The sequence below is a fragment of the Telmatherina bonti genome (assembly GCF_933228915.1).
Source record: "Telmatherina bonti genome assembly, chromosome: 8".
Taxonomy (NCBI): domain Eukaryota; kingdom Metazoa; phylum Chordata; class Actinopteri; order Atheriniformes; family Telmatherinidae; genus Telmatherina; species Telmatherina bonti.
The window spans coordinates 11,734,224-11,752,445 of NC_136626.1; the positions used below are offsets into that span (position 1 = coordinate 11,734,224).

Sequence of the window (18,222 nt, forward strand, 5' to 3'; positions counted from 1 at the left end):
AAAGGAATGAATTGTATAAGATGGAAAGCAGAAATTCAAAACGTGTTGGTATAATAAAGTCATGTCCCAGTTAGTGTTTTTCATTCATCACACAAGAGGGCAGCTAAGTTCAGTAAATAATATACTTATTATCCTTAAAAATACCAGTACAATTTCTTGAAAAAGCACAATTTAACACAGACAATATTCTAAAAGAAATTCAATTTATTTTAAATTATCTCCACAGCTTAGAAATAAACAAAGCAGTAGTAATAGTGTAATTAACATTCTATACAAGCAGTTTGAAAAACATTGTAACAAAAACGTTTCTCATTCTCAGCCTATCTGTTTGTGTGTGTGTGTGTGTGTGTGTTCTCATGTCACTAAATTACCGTTCTGTAATATGAGTGCATTAGCACAGATATTTCTATATGTTGCTTTCAATTTGTTCACTTCAAGTTTTTAACAATGCATCAATAGTTTAATAGTTTGATGGTTTATAGTTATAGTTTATGGTTATAGTTTGTTTATTACCTGGACAGAAATCCCGCTCATCTGTATGGTAAACTAAAAGATATTTTAAATATATTTATCTGGATTTTGATAAAAAGTTTGAATCCAGTGGAATCTCTGTCTTTAGTTAAGTCTAATTCTTTACACCCAGCCGTAGATATAGTTTTCTATATGCAGCTTCAGTTTTTAGTTTGTACATAGTTAGTTCCTTGTTTCATAACTCTGTATTTAGTTTGAGATGTTTTAAAAATCTGCATGAGGAGAGTCATTGTCGTAGATATCTGGAAAAAAAAAGGAAAATTCTTAAAAATCTGCTCAGATTAAAGACAAATATCCAAATGAATATGTGGGCTAAAATTATAGATATGCAGCCAATTTTAGACATGACATTATAAACTTACCACCTTGATAATCCACATCATCATATACATCTCCTTCCCTAGAAAAGTCAACATATAAGGTTTATGGCTTTATTATATAAACACACTAAACAATGTTTCTGTAAAAAGTGATCAAACTTAAATTTTATTTACTATTTTAAAAGTATTTGAATAAATAGGGTGCAACTTTGAAACTGACACATCTTACAATAAATTCTGCATCATAAGCTAAGATACAGTATATTTAAGAGTTTTATGTTAAGTGTATTGTGATCTATTTATAATATTATTGCATCACAACATTTTATTTTACTGTAATTCTCTTTCCACAACGCTGCTGTATAACTGCAATTTCCATTGTCTGGGATCAGTAAAGTCCATTTGAATCTGATTCTAGTGTAGTTAATAAACAGATCAATGTATTCAAACGCTACAAAAAAAATAAATTAAAGAAATTTGGGAGAGAATTTACTTACATTTGAAGAAGAAGACCTCTTGAAACATAACCATCTGTGTAGATAAAACATAGTATTCACTTTATTACACCAGTGAAGTTTGAAGCTTGTGTACTGTGCTGCTTTTGTTAATAATAATAATAATAATAATAATATTAATACTTTATCTAATATAGCACTTTTTGGACACAGCACTTTACAGAAGAAATAAAAAATAATTGCAGAAAGACAAGTTTGAAAAGGTGAGTTTTGAGGAGCAATCTGGAGTTGAAAGCATGCGCCCATGTTTGTTTAGAAACTATCCTTTTTCCAGCTTTTAACTATTCGTTGTGATAAACATTGAAGCCACAATGGAAGCGAATCTAATGAGCAAACAGTTATCAAGTAATATAAGAAGCTCTTGCTCCATCAACAGGAATGTAGCGAACTTGATTGAAAATACACCCCTGAGGCTGAGAACGTTCTTTCTAATCTACCATTCACACAGCTGACCAGCTCTTCAAGAGTGTAATATTTGCTGGTGGACTCGAGGATTCCACCAAAGGGGATATTAGAGAATTCAGAACAGAGATGCCAAAATTTATAGGTTGCAAAACCTAAATAAGCAACTTTGAGTCAAATCATCAGCTTCATCAGGGTTTCTTCATCATTATTGGCTGTTCGACTGCAGTTGTTACATTCATGAAATATGAACAGATATTGTTACCATGTAGGCCAGGCAGGGGTGTTCAAAGTTGTTCCTTGAGGGCCACTGTCCTGCATGTTTTATATATTACTACTTCAACACACCTGACTCAAATTAATTGGATCTAACAGCCTAAAAACTTCAGCACTATGACTTATTAATTTAAGTCAGGTGTGTTTGAGCGGGGATAAAAAAGCATAAAAAACTTGCAGGATTGTGGCCCTCGAGGATCAGAGCTGGACACCCCTGATGTAGGAAGTTGGTGAGACGATGCTGTACTGTGATCTAGAACATGGCGGTCTTCATGCTTTATCTAGTTCTGCATGGGTATCTGAGGTTTTATCGGATGAAGGTTAGTTTACACTGAACAAATGTTAGTATTTGAGTGCCTGTTTTTTCTTTTCTTATTTTATTTACACATTAAAAACAGTGCTCAGTGTTCCTGGGTTAGACTTTGGCCATTAACTAATTTCCTGTTGTCACTTTTAAGGTTGATGTTATTTACAAAAATAAAAAAAGCTCAACATAAATACATTTAATTGCAAGATGTAGATTGAAACAAGTCATAGCACATCACCATGATGAAATACATTATACCAGTCAATTAAATAAATTATTGAAAATTATCAAGTGCAACTTATAATGTAACTGATTGAATCTAAAGGAAAATTGTTTTCAGGTTTTCTTAAATAAGACAGACTGAACCTTTCTCTGGCTGGAAGTGATAAAGTATTCCGTAATAATCTGCCAACAGCAGAAAGCATGTTTTTGTTAAAGATGTATTTTCTGAAAGGCACTACACATCCACCTCTGCTCATTGCTCATGTTCGTTTTGTGTAGATGTTTTGTGTTTTGTGTAGATGTCAGCAGTTCTTTGTTAAATGTATTTGATAACTAATTATTTTTTATAACTAATTTTTTTCAAATCATGCAGCAGACTTTAAATTTTCTAAAATGTTTGAAACTCAATAAATTATATTTACACAGTATATAAGACTGATGATGATGATACAGGTTTCTTATCTACTTTAGAGGGTTTTTTATTAAAGGATTATAGAGTTTTTAAATATTGGGTAACCTTTTATAAGAGCAGCTTGGTTGTTTCTAAAAAGAAAAAAAAGAGTTTGTCTTTAAGATTTCTATATGAAAGGCTGATTCTACATGGACGTCTGTGTCCTCCTCCTGGGTTTAAAAACTGTTTCACAAAACCACATTGCTGTTTAATAAACATAGTAATGGTTAGTGAGAAGTTAAGTCCTATGCTACAAAATGGAGTCTTGAGAGGTAGCTATGAATACAATTATTAATATTATTATCACCATTATTATTATTATCAGTTATTTTTGACAAACAGCTTATGCTGTAGAATACAGAAAAACAAAGTCTGAAATTGATGTAAATAATGTACGAACATTTTCCAAACTTATTCCGACACAGAGCTTTCTTGCTGCTGGTGAGTTGGATGACGTCAACAATTTCTCCCTGAGTCACAGGTAGGTCTTTACTTCCTAGTTTCTTTATGATGCCGTTAGGATCCACCATCATGCAGTGCAGCACTCTGAAAGGTCCGTCATACTGGAGAAGAAGAACAGTTTTTGCATAATCATAAATGGACATGATGAATCACATTTTTTGTGTATATGAAGTTTTGTTGTGGGCTACTTTTCCCCATATATGTAGTAAACAAATAATTTAGGTATTCACAGCTCAGCAAATTAAAGAAACATGATAATTATTATAATAACTACCTGTTCTGCAGTCAACATTAATTCCTTTATTCCTTAATTCACTAAATAATCTGGTGTAAAAAATGTATTTGTACCTTAAATTTTTTCCTTAGCTCCTTTTCCACTTTAGGATCCATGCTGAAAAACATTACATTGCAATGTGTCAGTCAATCAGTTAACAAATGCATGAGTTGCCTCACAGCGATGAATAAAACAAGTTGGAGCAAAACAATTAATGTTTGTTCTTCAACAACATCCGGCTTCAGATGCACAAAACTGTGTGTAGTTTCATGACTGAACCTTTGTGCACACATGAAGGCAAAGATGTGCATAAGCAAAGGTTTTGCTAGATAGATAAAGCGATATGCTTGGTTATGAAAGAAAAACCTTAATCATGCTGAAAGCATATACAGGTACATCTCAGAAAATTAGAACATTGTGAAAAAGTTCAATATTTTACGTCACTCATTTCAGAATGTGAAAACCATATATTATATAGATTTATTAAACACAGAGTGAAACATTTCAAATATTCAGTCCTTGAAATTTTGATAATTGTGGCTAATAGATAATAAAAACCCAAAATGCAGTGTCTCAGAAAATTAGAATATATAAAAACTTCAGTCTTGGAAAGTCATGGTGTTACACGCCAATCAACTATTTATCTCAAAATACCTGCAAAGGTTTCCTAAACCTTTAAATGGTCTCTCAGTCTGGGTCAGATGGCTACACAATCATGGGGAAGACTGCTGACTTGACAGATGTCCAGAAGACAATCATTGACCCTCCACAAGAAGGGAAAGCCATAAAAAGTCATTTCTAAAGAAGCTGCTTGTTCACAGAGTGCTGGATCCAAGCATATTAATACTAATTACTCAGCGCATCAAGAGCCGCTACGCACAGACGAATCCATGGGCTACAAATGTCCCATTCCTCGTGTCAAGCCACTCCTGAACCAGGGTCAGGTGTGTCACAGCAGGCAGACACTAAAACCTGCAGGATGGCAGCTCACGAGGACTGGAGTTGGAGACCCGTGACACAGAAGTTATTATCCTGAAGTGGACGGCTTCATTTGACAGCAGGGATCTCAAACTACTGAAGGTTTTAAATGTTTTTCTGCCTCAAAACACTTGACTCAAATATAAATAAGTCATTGTGCAGAGCTTGAGCTCAAGTTTTTTATCCACTTCATTTGAATCAGGTGTGTTGGAGCAGGAAAACATCTAAAACATCCACAACAGTGGCCTTTGAAAGCCCAGAGTTCACGATTCCTATTTTATAATAACTTATTTCACCTTGTGTCACATGTTAATAGTTTACTGTATAAAACAGAGATTTTTATGCTTCCAATCTGTCTCATTTTCTTACAGTCAATCTAAGGTGAACAGATACCTTATTTCAGGCGGGGGTGGAGGGAAATCATCAGGTAAAGGCTGAACGTCATCATACTCATCTGTGGACAGAAACAGTCAGTCTGAAACTTAAATGATTGTGTCTTTTGTTCATAAAAAAAACACAGATATTACCAGAAGAACAAAATATATAAGTAAAAAGTACAACTTATTTTAAAAAACAGTGTGATATTATTACTTTTGCATGAGTAAATAATATGAATAAATCTGACACCACTGCATAATATGGTGTTATAATATCAACCTACTAATTCTGATATGCTGATAATATTTCTGTGTGGTTTTGTCACTCACCGTCATCTTGCGACAAGCTGCAGATCAAAAGAAACACAAACAAGATGTTAGATGGAACAATTAAAACTTAGAAAAAGCAATTCAACAAGCACATATGAGAAGACAAACAGCTGAAATGTTTTTATTTTTATGTTAATGAAAAAAATCCAACACAAGAGGAGTAACCTGTCTCTGTTGTTGGACTCCATGTGAAACAGCTGTGGGGGGTCTGGCGGTGGAGGAGGTAACTCCGATGTGTTTGGTTTTCTTAATGGGAGCAATCTTGACTTTATTGCCTCATAGTCAATGTCCACACAGGTGTTGCTGATATATCCATCTGTAAGGAAACACATTAGAAAATCCAGCTGTTGTCAGCTGTACTATGATCTAATGCACAAATTGTTGATAAATATTTCTGCTACCCAAGATTTTTCTTTTCCCAACACATTTCATGGCATTATTTCCTGTTAGGACTTTTCTCAGGATGACTGAATGTCATTGAAAGGAGGGCTTTTTTAAAATCAATATAACAGCAAGCAAATACAGTGACATGCCTGTTGATTCTGGTGGTCCATGAAGCAGTATTTTACAACACCTGGCAACATTTAATAACAACAACCACACGATTAACATAGATAAAGCAAAACAACAATTCATGTATGGAAAAGGTGGTGTGGCATCACTAAATACACAACTTTTTTCTGACAACTGTAATGCACTCATTGTTGTCAAACAAAGTAAATGTATCTTTGATGTGTGACTGTTTTATGACCAGAAATCTATTTTAGCCCAGACCCTGGTCTAACAACCAGACCTCAATGGAGCCCAGTCTTTACCAGGGTTTGGTCTGTGTTTGTATGATCAGTGTTGAGCTTTATGTTTTGGCTTCGGTGTGTTTTTGGTGACATTTTCTGACTCTATTATGGTTTAGCAGCTTATTGCCATTATTTATTCCATTGATGGACATATTGTGTTTTATCACCTCATTCATTATTAATACCAATAATAATTTTATTGTACTTTATTACTGTATTTTCCCACTCCATTAGTCACTGGACATTAGTCACACAGACTTACCGGTCACAGGAGGAAAGGTCCTGGCTTGATCAACATCATCACTCATCACTTTTTAGTTCGAGCTGCGCTGACATAAACCGCTGTGGTGCATGGTTATTTCTGCTCTGCTGAATTTCCGCTCTGTCCATTAAAAACAGACTTTCCCTCACAATCTGGAAGTCCTGAGATTCTAATCTCTCTGTTACAGCAGGCAAACACTGTGACACATTTCACTAGTTAGTTTTACTTCTGCCTTTATTGCACCTGGTTTCTATTTCTGATTTACACCTGCTCTGCACTTATCCATTAGCTTGTTCAGAATAACTTGGTTTCCTTTGTTTGATTCCAAATCATTGTCTAGTCTGTCGATTTGCAGTGCTATTTTCCAAATCCTTGTATCATCTGTTGTATCATCTGGTCCTGATACAACAGGACCAGTTCTCCTCTCCCGTCCTGATAACATGGTCTTATTTATTATATAATATGACTGGAACTCAGAGTCTTTCGCAGTGACATGTGACCTCCAAATATTAATCTTTTTCTAACTTTAACTCATTTCTGCAGCATCCATTAACAAAATACGGCATATTTACACCATGTTTACAATGTGAAATAATAACACAGATGGGCATATTCACACATAAGTAATATTAATAATAATAAAAATAATATTAATAATTATTATTATTATCATTACTATTATACAACACAGCTGTAACAGGTTCTGGCATGAAAATGGGTTGAAATTAGATATCTTGTCCTGTTTCTTAGAAACAGTTAAAATGATAATAAAATAGAGCTGGAGGCTATGAGTCAAAACCAGCTAGGTCTTTTGACCTGGTAGTTAAAGATCACAGTTATCTGCACATCCTGACCCTTTAAATGTTATTTACATTACATTGCAAAATGGGAGCCATGGCTGGACAACCGTCTTTAAAAGATGCAACAATCACATAAAATATCTCCTAAAGAAAGTTGAAATTATCCTCGTGGATACAAGAGTTAGCTAAGGATAGGATAGCAATTAGATGATCCGATACAACTACATAGAGATAAGTTTGATAGAAATGCATTCTTTTCTTTAATTTAAGCCAGAACATTGAAAATGGGATGGATTAGTAAGATGGAAACTCCTTCGTATGAGGATGAGAAAAACTGCTGCTGGGCTACAAAAAAAACTTCCAAACTGGATTCTATCAGCTTGCCTATGAAAGATGAAAGTTTTTAACGCTGGTTTTGTAGATTTAAAAAGCTGAATTTAATCCACAGAATTCCAACAGGGATTGTAGATGGAAAACATTATCAGTCCTGTCTTAAAGAAGTCATCTCAGCTTTGCCATCTGGTTTCATTTTGTAGTTCAGAGTTGAAGACATGTAGCACACTACTGACTGACACTCACAGTTTCCGCTCATGGAACGAGCCAACCATTTGCCTCCAGGGTTATTATTCACACGGATGATCTCCACACTCTCTCCTTGTCGAACACTGAGGTCCAGTTTTCCCCCTCCGTACCAGTCATGCCGAACTTTGGCCATATGAAGAACTTCTACCTCACCTTGCAACTGCAGAGATAAAAAGCAAAGAGAAAAAAATTAGCAATTTTTATTAACAAGACGATTTAGATGAGAACAACAGTGCAAAGGACCTCATGGTTCCAGAAAAAAAGTGAGTCAGATCTTTGCGTTAGATATTTTGCTTCTTCACCTGAAAGTTTTTCTTCAGCTCATTTTGTTTTTTCTGATGCTCCTGCATCCCTTTCTTCTCCACAGTCATGCTTTTTGAATGCACTGGATTCCTATAACAAAACAATGTTAGAACAAGATAAAGCTTGTTACCTCATAAGTTAATCACTTACTAATCCTTGTCTCTTAAGTTTTATTCTTTAAAAAAGTACAAAACACCAAATTCCCTTGATAAAATGATGCTCATTTTGCATGATATGCTTATTGAAAAAAATCCAAATTGCCTCCAAATGTTTCACATTTTTCTGTTTCCATGTCTTCAACCTACATGTCTTTTTTTTCACAATATCCTGCTTCAACTGGAAACACTTAAAGATAAAGATAAACGCAAAACAATTTATCTCTTAAACACCATTTTCAGCATTTGCAGTGTTTTAAGTCAAGAGCTGCAGCAGCAGAAGTGGTTGATCAGCAGTGCAGCCGCGGCACATGCTTAAGCAAAAAACCGCAGCACCACACAATGCAGAAACATCATGCATTTGCAGTTGCATCTTACAACCAGCAGAGAACTTATTAAATAATAATATTTTAATCAAGGGCTTACTCGTCAATGTCCTCATACACATCCTCGTCGTCATTATCATCATCCTGAAAGAAAGGGTTTTTTTATGCCTCAACAGATCAATTACTGTATTTGTTGTATGTAAAGAACAAACGCTCATGTTCATTTGTCATTTCCACTATCTTTTACAAGTTTCTGCACGTACCCCATCCATACTCTGAGAGTTGTTTTCACTGAATGACTCTGCAAAATCATAAGCAAACAAATTTGTTCTTTACTTGAAAACAGCACACGTTTTAAGGTGTCAATATGATTTTAAAAATGTACTTTTAAAATGTATTTACAGGCTTTAAAGGGTTAGCTTTAAAAACAAATGATGTAATAGGTGATTTGAGGGGAGAGGTTACCATTTTTTTCAAAGCTTCCAATATCATCATAGACACTCTGATCATCCTCGAAGTCTCTGAAAGAAGTAAATAAACTTTAATATAGATTAACTCTGACTGTAATGCTGCTATGTTTTCATTACAGGAGTCGAAAACCAACAAAGACACATAACATAGCACAGCAAAAAGTAAAACTAAATGTATCCATAGATTTTAGGATGTATGATTTTTGCGATATTGTTTATTTAATAAGGTTTGATAACGTTCCTGTCATGAACACTCACATGGAGGTGGTCTGGCGTGGCAGTCTGTTGGGTTTATTAGGTCTGGTTGGTCGTTGTGGAAGCACTGGTGGACCGATCACTGCTGGTGAAGACATCCTGCCTGCTGAGCCTGACATGAAACTTGTTCTTCCTGAGCCATGAAAACATCCACAAAGAAAGATGACAAATTAGGTTGGGTCTCTGCTTTTTGCAGATGACGTGGTTCTGTTGGCTTCATCTGGTCGTGATCTCCAGCTCTCGCTTGAGCAATTCGCGCCCGAGCATGAAGCGGCTGGAATGAGAATCAGCACCTCCAAATCTGAGACCATGGTCCTCAGCCGGAATAAGGTGGATTTCCCTGTCCGGGTCAGGAGTGAGGTCCTGCCTCAGGTATAGGAGTTTAAATATCTTGGGGTCACGAGTGAGGGAAGGATAGAAGATGAGATCGGCAGACGGATCGGTGCGGCATCTGCAGTAATGCGGACTCTGCACCGGTCTGTCGTGGTGAAGAAGGAGCTGAGCCAGAAGGCAAAGCTCTCAATTTACCAGTCGATCTACGCTCCTACCCTCACCTATGGTCATGAGCTGTGGGTCGTGACCGAAAGACCGAGATCTCGTATACAGGCGTCTGAAAGAGTTTCCTCCGCAGGGTGGCCGGGCTCTCCCTTAGAGATAGGCTGGGGAGCTCGGTCATCCTGGAGGAGATCAGAGTAGAGCCGCTGCTCCTCTGCATCAAGATAAGCCAGTAGAGGTGTATCGGGCATCTGGTCAGGATGCCTCCTGGACCTCCCTGGTGAGGTGTTCCAGGCACGTCCCTCTTGGAGGAGACCCCGGGGAAGACCCAGGACACGCTGGAGGGATTATATCTCTCGGCTGGCCTGGAAACGCCTCGAGATCCCCACCGCAGAGTTGGCAAATGTGGCTGGGGAGAGGGGAGTCTGGGCTTCCCTGCTTAGGCTGCTGCCCCCACAACCCGACCCCGGATGAGCAGCAGAAAATGGATGGATGGACAAATGAGGTCAAAAACCTTTTTTAAACATCATGAAAACATTTAACTGGAACATTTGTAGCTGGATTTGAGGCTGAAAGTGAAGCTGCTTGAATTAACTCAGCTCAAGTGAATTACTGCTCGCTCTTTTCTACTTACTGTGCCAAGTCAAAAATACAACCGCACAGGAAACGAACCAAGTTACCCGCTGATTCTTGTGACATGTCTTGCACTTGTCATTGTTTTATGCCAAATTATCTTAAATAAAAAGAATCATCTGCAAAACAGACATTAATCCAGAAAAATGTTTCTGACAACATACCATTACTTTTCCCTTCAGGAGGAAGATCCACTTTTCGCTTCAACTTCATAAAAAGCTCCAGATTAACATTAGGAGGTCGTTTGGGTTTCAGCGGCTGGGGTCCTTCCGGAGGTAGCGGTCTTCTGAGCGGAGTCACATCTCCTTTGTTTTTCTGACGGGGCAGCTGACGGAGAGGGAGGGGTGTGGAAGTGGGAGATGCTCCAGGACCGTGACCTAAAACTGGAACAAGGGGGGCAGTCATTCTGGTATCAGGAGGTTTCTGGTGTCTCAGCATCATGTTCTGTAGCATCTCCCCCGTCTGCTTGACCCTGTTGGCGTCCGCTGGCTGAATCGATGCTCTGACAGCAGAAATGGGAGGTGGTCGAGGGAAACCAGCAGGTCTGGAGGGTACGAAGGCTGGTTCTGCCCTTTGGAACCTCACCAGACTTGGGCTAAGTCCAGCTGGGGGAACTACTGATGATATTCTGTTGGCCAAGTCGCTCTCAGCTTGAGGCAGAATGGCTCTCCCATACCCAGGCCGTGGAGACTTTGGTGAGCCACTGTCTCGGCTGCTGGTGTCCGAGGTGCTGGGCTTGTTGAACCTCGCCCTCAGAGCCTTCACATCAACACTCTCCTCCTGAAAATAACACAAGAGCACAAGTTCAACTGCATCCGACTCTGAAGCAGGAAGTTAGCAGTGCAGCTCAGAGCAATGCATGCCCCCCCCCCCCCCCCCCCCCCCCCCCCTCAACACACACACACACATGCTTGAATACAGCTTTAGTCAAACTCCTACACTGACTTTGCAAGGTGAGAATGCACACTGCAACTCTGTTTCCTGGTTTTGATGTTCAAAGAGTGAATAAGTCTCTCTGCAACACACAAAACCTTCCTTCACACACACACACACACACACACACACACACACACACACACACACGCACACAAACTGTAAGTCTCTGAAGAGGTTAAAACCAAATAAGACTGTTGCTGTAGATCCATAGAAATCTTAATAATAGAACAGCTTATTATAATTTAAATGTCATGAAGACTTTTCATGACAGTCAAAATGAGATAAACAAATCAATCTGACACAACATTATTTTCCAACACTTTCTATTGTCTTGTATGCATTTGCAACACAAGGGAAGCCACATGGTGGCCCAAGTCATCCAACATGAGAACATTTCATTCCTCCATTTTGTTCCTTCCAGGTCAGGATAAAACCTGGCTAAGTTCAGGAAGAAATACACTACTCACCAAGTACAGTCACTAAATTAGGACAAGCTTCTGAAAATGCTTAGATTTTTTTAGTTGACAGCATCAAATATAGTATGAAGGTTCATAATAACCAGTCTCATAAGGAGCTGCAGGGTTTTTAAGCTCGCTTTAGCACATACAGTGCAATTTCATCTAAATTGGTCTTCACATGAAAAGTAACAGCATGTTAACCTTTAAAAACCAAAACTACTCAATTTAATTTTGTTCTGAAGCAAAGAAATACAAGTATATTGTCAAGATGTTAACATGTAAGGACTATTCTTTTGATTAACAAATTTTGAAAAACATACAATTTTTTGGGAATCAAATTAAACCAAGTTAAGATATATTATGTAAGAACTATATAAAACAAAAGTTATTCCTTTGTCTTTGAAAGGTTGTACGTTTTAACATCAGAGGCGCCATATGGGGGGAAAAGTTAGGAAAAATCTAAGGGCTCCATGGCTTGATAGGGGCCCAAAAAGATGTACAAACTATGTAATAAAATCATTAAACCTTCATTGAGAATAATAGATACTTTTTTAAAAGTTTGTAATAAAATATAGCAGTAATATACACTGATAAACCATTTATATTAAAATAACCTAGTTAGATGTATGCACTGTGATTTGACCCTTTATAGGGCACTCAATGAAATACCTTCAAATTAGAAATTGTAATCTAAAATTGTCCATTACATTGACAAAAAAAAAAAAGTTTCATGCTGAATATGAAAGCAAACAAAGTGTTCAAAAATAGTCACTTGCCCCATAAAGGGTTAAACACAGCCCCAGATCTTTATTATTCCTATGAAAAGCTATAATTTTTTTTATCAGCTTGAAGCAACTGAAGCAAAAACAAAAATCTAAATTTTGCGATCAAGTCATGGAGTCTATGGCATTGTCTTTCGTAGGACCCAAAATTCCTGGTGGCGCCCCTGTTAAACATAGAAACATGCATGCTCTGGGAGAAGACGGACGCTTTTTCTCTCCCTCCCGTTCCCACTCTGACCTGCTGCTTCTTTGTTTTGTCAATCTATCTATCTGAGCCTTTTGCTCCATTTCCTTCTGAATTTAAATCATGGATCTGGTCAGCTGGTCTCAATGCAACTCATCAAATCAAAGAATGGGCGAAAGGGAGCCCGCAGGTCCCGACAGAAGGCATGCTGCTGGGTACGAGATGAAGGTCATGTGCCTGCTGCTTCTTTCTGTGGAGGATTTCTACACAACTGGATTTATGATAACTGGGTTTCTGCTGTTTGGTGTGTGTGGTTTCCTGGTGTCTCGCAAATTCTGGAAGATCTGTGATGGACTATGCCGAGCAACTAGCACTCGAACTCATGCGTGACAGCGCTGGACCACGACTGGATGCCAGTCTGGCCTGACCTGGCAGGCTGGTTGCGGTTCTGGAGTTCATCCGTAGGTGGGAAACATCATGGAGGAGCTGTTGCTCTGTTTTGGTGGAAACTGACCCCCGATCCGGCTGTTTTGGAGTCCGACTGAGACCACTAAGGACTCAAAGCTGAGCCAAATGAAGCTTAGCTTGACCCAAAACAAAGCTGTTATCTTAACCTGGCTCCCTGACTGGCCTTGGGCAGGCTGGTTATCACGTCTCCTGGAATGTAATGCTGTCTGACGCTCAGGCCCCCTCCTAACGCCTCCCCTTTCTCAGGCCTGTGGAACTTAAACTGAACTCAGCTCTCAAGGCCGCGTTCACTTCAGGTGTCACAGATGAACTGGGGAAAGTTCAAAGACTCACTCACTGAACACACACACTCACACCCACTCTTACAGACACACTCTCCGATCTTTCACCGCCTTCTCCGGACCTCGCCCCTCCCTCCACTCACGGACAGCGAGTGGGATGGGCATGCTGCCTGGCTGGCTGTGACCTCACTTGGCTGTCTGGGAGACCCCCCCCCACCCCACCCTGTCTGAATTTGTGCTTTTGTTTAGAGATGTGGGGGTTTTTTTGTTGCATCTTTATCCTTCCTCCTTTAGGTGAAGTGTAGAGATACTTCTTTTTTTTTTCCAACACCCACCCATCCTTCCTCATATCATCTTTTCCTCATTTCTAAGGCGGCGCCAGTAAAACTGGCTGCAGGGCCTAAGCTGTAAACTTCTGTGAACTTGTCATAAATGTTAAATATCTGTATGTCAAACCTTGGACGAGCTGGCTTGAACCTTGAATTTCCCCTCGGGGATGAATAAAGTATCTTTGATTTTGATTTGAAGTAGGAAATTACAGTAACTTTTCTTATGTCTTTCATCATTATCTTTTGTCATTTTCTCAATTTCCAAATTCATCTCTTGAGATAGACTGGGCCCTTTAATTGGCTGGTCTTTTTGTAATTGTTATACAATTGAAACACTACACTTAGGCCAGTAGCTATATGGCAGAGAATATTATACTGTTTGATGATGTATAAATATCACATTAGCCAGTTTGGATTTTGTGACCTCCATTCTACAGAATTTGCGATTCTTTTATCTGCTGAAAAGATATTATCTTACTTAGATAAGCATATGTGGGTGCAATATTTTTAGATGAAAAATATGTCTTATTAGCAAGAATTACCTATTTTTAACTTCTCAGAAAATAGCTTGAAAAGGATAACCTCACATCGCTCATACAGGAAACAATATGTCAATGGTGTCAAATCCTCATACCTAAAATGTTCAGTAGGGGTCCCATAAGGCCAAATACTTGGACCTATGTGTTTAATGAGCTGCTGAATGTTTGCACAGATGTTGACGTAGATTTGGAAATTATGTAAAAGAGGTTCTTTTGATTTTGTTTTCTTCTTTGACTGACATTCAGAACTGCAGAGCTGCAGAATTGGACTTAAAATATCTAGAATTACTTTAGATTCAACACGTTCTCACAAAAATATTGCAAGAAGCGAATAAATACTGTAAGATTTCATCTCTATATCTACATTAGAACTTCCCTGACTGAAGGTGCCTCCATGATGTATGTGCACTCTATTTTTGCACTTAGATCACTGTATAACAAGGTGATCTTATAAAAGTTTCCACAATATTAAAATCTCTTTAATCCCTTAACAAAAAGCTCTAATAATATTCGATAAGAAACCTGTATCATCATCATCATCACTCTTGTATACTCTATAAATACATTTTATTGTTTTCTGAAATTTTCAGGAGCTGCTGCATGGAATTTTACAAATTTATACATTAAGCCAACATATTTAACAAAGAACTGCTGGTAATTACACAACAGGTACCACTAGCAGTTAGCAGAGGTGGAAAATGGGACTATAAAACTGGACTCAAAAGCTTAGCTGCTACTGAGGACTTTATCCTCCATAACCTCCATTTAACCAGCGGAGCTTTTCAACAAGGCTGAACTTATTATGTGTCGAAATCTGCCTGTCAGCTACAAAGGCTGTGACTACACATTTCAACTGATTTTAATCTTGTTAATAATAATATTAATAATAACAATAATAACAGCAACAACAATAAGAACAAGAAGAAGAACAAGAAGAAGAACTATTATCCACTTAATCATGAAACTGCATTTACCCATCTCTGGATGGATTTGCAGGTGATCAGTAATAATAACAATGGTGCTATCTGACCCAGAAGTTCAGCTTTAATTCAACAAAAAAAAAAAAAAAAACGACTGCCAACAGCACTACAACACCTGCGTCCAACTGGACTCGCCAGCGTCTGACCAGCACTTATCTATGATGTCCTCTATTGCTGGATTTCTTACTTGTGTTGTTATCACTCCCAGATGTTAGTCGCTTTGGATAATGGGTCTGCTAAATGACTGTTGAATAGAATAGAATAGAATAGAATAGAATAGAATAGAATAGAATAGAATAGAATAGAATAGAATAGAACCTGGAGGATGTTGCGGGATCTTGAGTTACCATTTGAACTATCCTTCTCTTCAATTTTTTAATACATTTTCCAGGCGTGTTGGCCATAATGACATAATGTGTGTAGTCACAGGAACCTCAAGTTTCTGAGAAATGGCCTTATAGCCTTTATATTTAACAAGTTTATCTAGATTTTTCTTTCTGATTGACTTGCTGATCATAAATTTAAGGATGTGTGATTCTGATTATATGACAAACCTTTTTTTTAAAACTATGGTCAAATTATTTTAAATCTTTTCGAAGGATGCCATCATTTTTATCCAGACTTGTTTCACTACTTTGTTTTTAAAATGATTCTGCTGAACAACAAATCAAGAACAATGTCTGATATTCATTGATTCATTTTCAGGACAATTTAATCCATTACTAGTTTCTATTCTAACCTACATACAGACTCTTTAATCCAAAGTGACTTAATGTGTGACATCATAGATTTATTATAGCAATTATGCTAACACACATGTCATGTGGGTAGCAGGAAGAACCCATGCATACATGGGGAAAACATGCAAACTCCACACTTTTCAAACCTCCGCTCAGCCAAGGCATGAACCAGCCATCTTCTTGCTGTGAGGCTGCTGTGTTAACCACTAAACAACCATGCAGCCCACGTTTTGGTCAGTTTTTATCTTGGCAACTTCAGTGACTTTTGTTTTTTCTTATCACCAGATGTATGTGTAACAGATTTGTCCATGTCTGTAGCTCTGTTCAACCAGGAAGTAGCCCGAGTGTTTTCGTAAAGTTTCATTATGTTGTGAACTGAGTGTAAGTCTGATCTGAACTAAAGAAAGCCGTTGTTGTATAGAGACTTTAAACATTCATGCATGATTGAAAGCATTTCATGTTCAATAATAAAGCCCTTTTCCTTCCATCGTATGAGAATCCTGACTTGATGACATTTGATCTGAGGTGGAAAAAATCCTCTGAGTTATAATATTCTCATAACAGTTTAGTCTATTACTGATATATATTTTTTTATGTCAGGACAGCTGTTTCCAGATGTGATTTGGTTATTTAAAGTCATGATGCCAATAACATGCAAACCAGAGCTTGTTTACATAGAAATGGCTTTCATGCAGTTTATAACCACATATCTAAAAACAACTTACCTTTAATGGATTTTCTCCCTGAGAGAAACTTTGTGTATCTAGTCAAGACTCAGAGTAAAGCGAAGAGAAGTTTTTGTAAACATTGCACTCTATAAACTAAAATGACTTCACTGGTTCAATTGAAACACAGCAGGCAGAGTCTAGTAATGGTTTTTCAGAGCTCTCATAACCTAAATTTGATTGACATTAAATGATCTTTAACGACAATAAGAACATTTTATTTACCACTTTGCCACTCTACTTTTAAACAAATAAAGGAATTACGCAAAATAAGACGATTTTTCAGATTTCAAAGTCAAACAGAGGATAAGCAGGAAAAAAAGAGCAGGAAGTGCTCACAACCACACATCTCTACCTCAGCTAGCATCCTGCAGTGGTTGCCATGGAAGCGCCCTCTGCACCAATAAACTGCAAGCTCTGTTCTGTCTTTTTACTGTAATGCTCTTTCTTGTTACAGAGAGCAAAGGAAGCATGCCTTCACCACAAAGCATACACATAAAAACGCACGGGGTTCCACTTTAAGTCAGTAAGTTCTTGCAAAAGAGACGGCATGTGTGCTTCTGCAAGAGTGTGTATTGCGTCTGTGACACATTAACTCAGACAACGGTCTCACCACAGGCTGTAGAGAGCAGGTGTGTGAGTAAAACAGAGCAAAGTAAAAAAAAAAAGAACCAACATTTTTTTAATGCACTCTACAAATAAAATCATGTAAACTATGACTTTACTTGTCTCTGTTACAGAACAGCAGATGCAGCTGATTAATTAAATAATTGGTTTGTTTTGGTGTCTCCTCATGATATTAAAAAGCATTTTCAGAATAAAAACTGAACATCAACAATCACTGACACTTTCCTTTGTAATATAAAATGACACTGCAGAAATGCAACATGTCATTTCAGAGAATTTAATTACAAATTTGCAGCCATCCCTTCCTTTCATAACTGGAGAACAGATAAGTAGAAGTGAAGTGGTGCTTTGAACAAAGTGAATGATCAACCAGTGATAGCACTGTAATAAAGCTTTCTTTCATCAGCTGCAGCGCGAGTGTTTCTTTTTTTTTTTTTACCAAGCTGACTTCCCGTTTTCACCATGAATAACATTTATTTTTCAATGAGTTATGTTACAGCTATAAAAACACTGGGGTTAGACACACAGAAACAAAAGAAAAACCTGGTGAATGTTTTCATATGACACTTAATTATACTTAGAGACCTTGGTGGTCAAGAGGAAATTACCAGAATTAGACAGCCAGCACACACAAAGAAGTATGAGCAGTGCAC

General features: G+C 37.7%; 1 protein-coding gene across 1 annotated transcript; it reads right to left on the minus strand.

Moving 5' to 3' along the window:
- Positions 1-735: 735 nt before the first annotated feature.
- Positions 736-13,794, minus strand: LOC306759528 (FYN-binding protein 1; the record flags this gene model as incomplete). Its single annotated transcript, XM_079245196.1, has 15 exons — positions 736-773; positions 894-931; positions 1,349-1,382; positions 3,425-3,587; positions 3,835-3,877; positions 5,132-5,192; positions 5,597-5,761; positions 7,881-8,043; positions 8,186-8,276; positions 8,768-8,811; positions 8,931-8,968; positions 9,133-9,188; positions 9,396-9,525; positions 10,685-11,300; positions 13,723-13,794. The coding sequence occupies 15 exons, from the start codon at positions 13,792-13,794 to the stop codon at positions 736-738; spliced, it is 1,752 nt and encodes a 583-aa protein (XP_079101322.1).
- Between the last annotated feature and the right edge of the window lie 4,428 nt (positions 13,795-18,222).